General features: G+C 38.0%; 1 protein-coding gene across 4 annotated transcripts in view; it reads left to right on the top strand.

Annotated features, from left to right (window-relative positions):
• Positions 1-3,218, top strand: part of LOC107654850 (tetratricopeptide repeat protein 7B-like) — a 43,783-nt gene extending 40,565 nt beyond the window's left edge. For all 4 annotated transcript variants that reach the window (XM_016442127.1, XM_016442128.1, XM_016442130.1 and 1 more), the window contains one exon: positions 1,722-3,218. In XM_016442127.1, the coding sequence (XP_016297613.1) occupies positions 1,722-1,943 (222 nt within the window). In that variant the 3' untranslated portion in view covers positions 1,944-3,218. The remainder of the gene's footprint in view (positions 1-1,721) is intronic.
• Positions 3,219-6,137: the final 2,919 nt, after the last annotated feature.

Genomic DNA, 6,137 nt, shown 5'->3' with positions numbered 1-6,137 from the left:
GGGTGAATAAAGGCCTCCTGTAGCGAATCCATGCATTTTTGTAAGATAAATATCCATATTTCAAATGTAATAAACACTTTTTTCTCACTTCCGCTGACTGTCATATGCGGAAACCGTTCCTGAGGATGACGTAAGACATCGACGTTGCGTGATAAGTGACGAACGCAGAGACAAGACAAAACGCCATTCACAAATTAGAAGCACAAAATGAGGATTTGTAAAGAAAAATGTCAGAGGATTTCGATATAAGCCAAGAGGACACTGGTTTTCCTTTGCTAAAGTAAAACTTTGTTTCCTTTGCTCCTGCATTTCTCAGAGGCGCGCGCGCACATGACGCATACGTCTTACGTCATCTGCCGGAGCATCTTCCGTGTATGACAGTCTGCGGAAGTGAGAGAAAAGTGTTTATTACGTTTAAAATATGGATATTTATCTTACAAAAACGCATGGATTCGCTACAGGAGGCCTTTATTCACCCGCCGGAGCCGTGTGAGGGACGTTTTATTACGGATGCACGCACTTTATTTCATGTCTTCTGAACTGTTGACAACAAACACCTGCTTACCCCCATTGTAAAGCTTGGAGGGGCCTGGACAATTTTTAATATAACTCTGATTGAATTCGTCTGAAAGAAGAAAGTCACATACACCTAGGATGCTTTGAGGGTGAGTAAAACACAGGCTAATTTTCATTTTTGGGTGAACTAACCCTTCAAAATACCACTTTTGTGCATTCAAACCAGATTATATGACATTGTCAAAACAAATACAGATAACTGTATTTTTATAGAATTGTTTTATGGAAATACAGAGGTCTCTTTTGACACATATTTGACAAACCGAATATGAAGAACAATGAGTTTTTGCAGTACAGAAACTGTTTGAAAAATAATATCATAACTAAATTACATTTTTTAATTAAATTAAATTAAAAATACATTTAAGCATTTGTCTAATACAATAAAAACAGTAATACTGTAAAAAAAATTTGTTTTAATATATTTATATAATTTTTTAACAATTCCTGTGATGGCAAAGCTACATTTTTAGCAGCCAATAATACCAGTTACTCTAGCCTTCAGTGTCACATGATCCTTCATATATATTCTAATATTATATATAAAATAAGATGTTATTAAAAATATATAATATATAAAAATATATAAAATGTTTTTTTCCCAAACTGCTTTTTCAAATAATCTCCATTTTCAAAAACCACTGATTACATAAACTATAATTAATAATATTATATTATTAATACAAAGTAGTATAAATGTTGTAATATATAAATAATTAATTATAGTGCATTTGTATCAAAATCAAAAAAAATAATTCAGTTTTTCTATACAAATTGTGTTATCAAACACTGATCTATATAAATGACTCTATTATATTATATATCTATTATATAATTCTCTATTACAGATCAGTGGTTACTAATCAATATTTTTGATCATTCTTTTATAATTATACCATATAATATAATATAATTATACCATGTCTTAAAGGGCCATGTTGTACCTTAATTAATGAACTTATAATGATTTTTAATTTGACTCAGTTTTGAGGCTAAAAGATGTGTGCATATTATTAAATCAATAGAAAAGTTAAAATTCATTCAGAACTATATCCTAAATTTCCTGGCATCTGTAGTTTTTTTTTACCAGCAATAGTTTCCCTTTTTCTCTTTTGATTTGTCTCTCTCTGTCTGTGTTTTTGCAGGGTCTGATATTGCATCAGCTGCAGAGGTACAGTCTTGCGGAGAAGATCTTGCGTGACGCGGTGCAGGTGAACAGCACGGCCCATGACGTGTGGAACAGTCTGGGAGAGGTGCTGCAAGCGCAAGGCAATGACGCCGCTGCGACCGAATGCTTCCTCACTGCCCTGGAGCTGGAGGCCAGCTGTCCCATCTTACCTTTCACCATCATTCCCCGCACCCTCTGAGACACTCCGAACACTCACCACCGGCACAACCTCGGTCTGAGAGTCATGCATGAACCACAGCCCTTAAACACACACATAAACGCCCAAAAACTCTCCTTCTGTCCTGGAATGCCTTTCCCACCCCCTCCAACCTGTTTACCGGTTCTCAGACGTGGATCTGCTGAAAAACTCGACACAGTTATCAGTGTGAACTTTTCCACACTGCTTCACTCTCATTGTTTTTTTCCTTCCTATTCCTTCCTTTGTCTGCTAGAATCTCCACCGGCTTCTGTACATGGTAGAGGTGCCGCCCACCCTAAAAACCCCACCCCTTCCAACACTCTCATTGGTTAGTTACATACCACAGTACAAGTGGACCAATGGGAAACCTTTTCAAGCTGTTGTCAGGGTGAACCAGGTGATTGACGCAGCTGTTTCTTCAAACCACAGTGCTTCCCGAAACATACAATCTTGAGATTCTAGTAGCTGTGTGTCGTATAAACCAGTAATAACTCTGACTCAGAGACGGTCAAAAGTGTGTGTACATGTGCTGTGTGTGTTAATGGACAGTCAGAGTGTGTGTGTCCATTGTATGTGCTGATATCCAGGATATCCCTTCCTATGTGGCGTGTGCGCGTGTGTTTATTTTGAATGGAATACATGACACAGTGTTACAGTGGATCCCTGTCACACAAACACACGTAATAAAGGTTGTGTTTCCATGCGGTTGTTCCTGAGGGCAGGTGTGTCACACATGTTATGACTCCTAGAGAAACATTACATCCCCCTTTGATCAAACACTGTATTGTTTATAGACTGTATGTACAAATGTATGGCCTAGAGCAAATGGAATGGATGCCAAAAGTACAACTATTCTAAAAGTAAATATTTTATCTTGATTCTCATTAAAAGAGAAGATAAATCTAGTTTTGGACGTTTTGTTTTGTTTGTTGGTTTATTTTTCCACATTTATCATGATTCAGAGGTCAAGATTTATATTGTTGATTTATCAGAGACGTGTTAGATGTTTATTTATCTGTGTCCCAGTGGCCGTATGTTAGACGAGTGAGGACATGCATGTATTCCGTGTGTGTGTGGTGTGTGACTGTTACAGATGGACACGTTAAACTCTGAAATGCAAACTCTCTTCATAACGGTCAAAGAGAATTCAGTCATGTACAAGAGAGAAAGAGGAAGATTACGTGTGTATTTGAAGTCTTGGCAGTGTCAATCACAGGGCCAAACACAACTGGAAATGCTGTTTTATGATGTCAATAAATGATCGATTGTGAAAAATCAGTGTTTTTTGTTATTCCTTATCACATTTCGAGTCATTTTTGAGGACAGCTAATATTGCTAATGGAGCCAATATAGATATATATGTGTGTGTGTAGTAATATAGCTAACTGTGAATCTTCTCCTAATTACGACTATTTCTTACAACTGTGACTTGTTTTGGAGTTCACGTCACTTTATTTCTTATTTTAGGTGGGTGGAAACATTTTAGGCTTCGATACAAATTACAAACCTCAGTCTGTCCTCAAGGGGCCGATACAGATACTTTCATGCCTGTGCCAGCATACTGCATGTATTATTCAGGTAACTAGTTATAAAAATATCAACTGTTTAACTAACTCTGACTGAAGGTACGTTCACATTAGCCAAATATTTTTCGTGCAAAAAAACTTTCAAACCAAACGTGTCTGTTGGTCAGTGGCAAATTCACATGGCCAGCTGAACCCGATGCGAAATCCGTTCTCTTTAAATCTGTCATAACGTTGTCTCACCTTAAAAGAGAAAATTGACCATATAAAAATACCATTTGTGCTAATTTTGCTATAGCATCTTTTGTGACAGTTTGTAGAATGTAATGCAAACTTCCGTTGCATTAGGAATTGCACTCTGAAATATTTCAAAGCACAATTATGTATGAAATGGAGCTTGCATTTGCATTAACTTGTGAGTTTATAGTATGTTTCGGCCATACTTTTCCCTGTTTAATTTCTTTTCCTGTCATCCTCGTCTCCTTACATGCCCTGCTCACCTCAGCTCATGTATGTTAGAAGAGCCCACTCCTTCCCTGACTTGCAGTATGGTTGAATACCTTTAAAAAGCTCTCAAAAATTGATGAAGGTCCAAAAGCTCACAAGCAGAAAAAAATTATACAGAAAGAAAGGATGAGGTCAGCCGTCTCTGAAAAGCGAATGAATGACATGGCCTAATAAAAAGGAGTCAGGGAGAAGGAAGGTTGTGAAGTGGGAAATGTAGAAGGTGAATTATTTAATGCACTTACAGGTCTGCCTTAAATTAATGAGCGCTTACCGCTTACCGCTTGCTGCTTTACGGGACAGACCGCACTCCCAGGAGGATTCTGGGATGTACAAAAAGCTGCAGCAAGAGTTTGGTCGTTATTAAAAAGGTGCATTTTAGTGTCTGCCAGAGTGTTTATGCCTCTTGAGACTACTTCTTCGACTTATTCCCGCTGTAAAGAGCCGAACATCGTAAACAACCCAGTACAGCCACACGTTGACTCTTTGATCTGGGTCAGGAGCATATTGAACCCTAATGAGCCCTCAGTGATGCATTATTCCTCTGGCTTCTGTAAACATTACAGGCTAGTTCTGATCTCTGAGGGGTTTCCTTTGATCATCTTCAGTTGTAGAGCATCAGCATAGCCTGAAAGATGGATGAGAGGTTTGAGATGCATTTCACTGACCATTGTACAATGCAGTACCTGATTGTGCATCAGACTCCCAAACAAGACACTGAATTCATAGTGCTTACTAAGGCAGCTGACACTATATAAGTGCACATACTTGTGGTTAGCGGTTTATTCACATCCTTAACCATAAATATTAAACTTCAGTGTGTGACTCATCTCTAAACACCACTTAGCAACATACCCTAACCAACGTAATGCCCTGGCAACCGCCCACAATACCCTAACAAACACTTAGCAATGCCCTAGCAATCATTCAAAAAACCATTACACTTAGCAACACCCTAGCAACCACTCAAAATACCATAACCAACAGTTGGGAATGCCTTAGGAACCACACAGAACATCCTGTTCAACACTTAGCAATGCCCAAGCAAGTATTCAAAATACCCGAACACTTAGCAACATCATAGCAACCACATACAATACCCAAATAAACACTTTGCATTTAAATTACCCTATAGCAAAAAACCAGCAACCACACACACACTTAACAACACCCTGGCAACCTTCTACAATACCCTAACAAACACTTAGCTATGTCCTAGCAATCATTAAAAATACCCTAACACTAGGCAACAGCCTAGCAACCACCCAAAATACCATAACCAACAGTTAGGAATGCATGAGGAACCACACAAAACATCCAATTCAACACTTAGCAATGCCCTAGAAATAATTCAAAATACCCGAACACTTAGCAACACCCTGGCAACCACCCAAAATACCCCGATAAACACTTAGCAATAGCAAATATTTTAGACAAAAACCTATTAGAAGACCTTGGCAACTGCATAGCAACACCCTAGTGACCACCCAGCACTGATGCAGCAAGTTTTGCATGGGCAAGAATCGTGTTTGTGACATAACGTTCAGTAAGTGTCATTTGATTTAATGTAAGGTAAAATGCAATGTAAATGTTCAGTGAAAGGGATCATAAAATGCGAATATCTAGTGATTATAAATAAGTATGTGATATGGAATAAGCTTTCTCTGCGGTGGTCTCTCTCTGGATGGTGGCTCATGTTTCATTGGTATTATTGCTCTGATCCTGTCATTGATTGGCAGCCCAGCTCAATTCTCACATCAGATAGCAGCGAATCAATAAGAGAGACTCCAAAGGAAGTTTGATTTTTGTAGGGTGAGCTCACATTCTCACACAGCCATGGGAAAGTTTGTCTGATGTCCTGTCAAAACCTATACAGAACCATTAGAGACATAAAGGGATAGTTCACCCAAAAAATGAAGTTATATCATCATTTACACACTTTCCACTTCTGTATAAGTTTCTTTCTTCTGTTGAACACAAGATTTTTTTTTAAGAATGTCGGTAACCAAACAATTGACGGTAGCCATTGACTTCCATAGAATTATTTTCCACACAATAGAAGTCAATGGCTACCTTTATAGGGATTGTTCACCAAAAAATTAAGTTCTGTCATCATATTGTTTCAAACCCCACCAAATTAATAACCCCTCATTTTAGTGCAAAATCT

This window comes from Sinocyclocheilus anshuiensis, unplaced genomic scaffold (assembly GCF_001515605.1).
Source record: "Sinocyclocheilus anshuiensis isolate Anshui unplaced genomic scaffold, SAMN03320099.WGS_v1.1 scaffold335, whole genome shotgun sequence".
In the NCBI taxonomy this organism is placed as follows: domain Eukaryota; kingdom Metazoa; phylum Chordata; class Actinopteri; order Cypriniformes; family Cyprinidae; genus Sinocyclocheilus; species Sinocyclocheilus anshuiensis.
The sequence above is the reverse complement of the archived record's forward strand: the minus strand, read 5'-3'. Positions and strand labels throughout refer to the sequence as shown.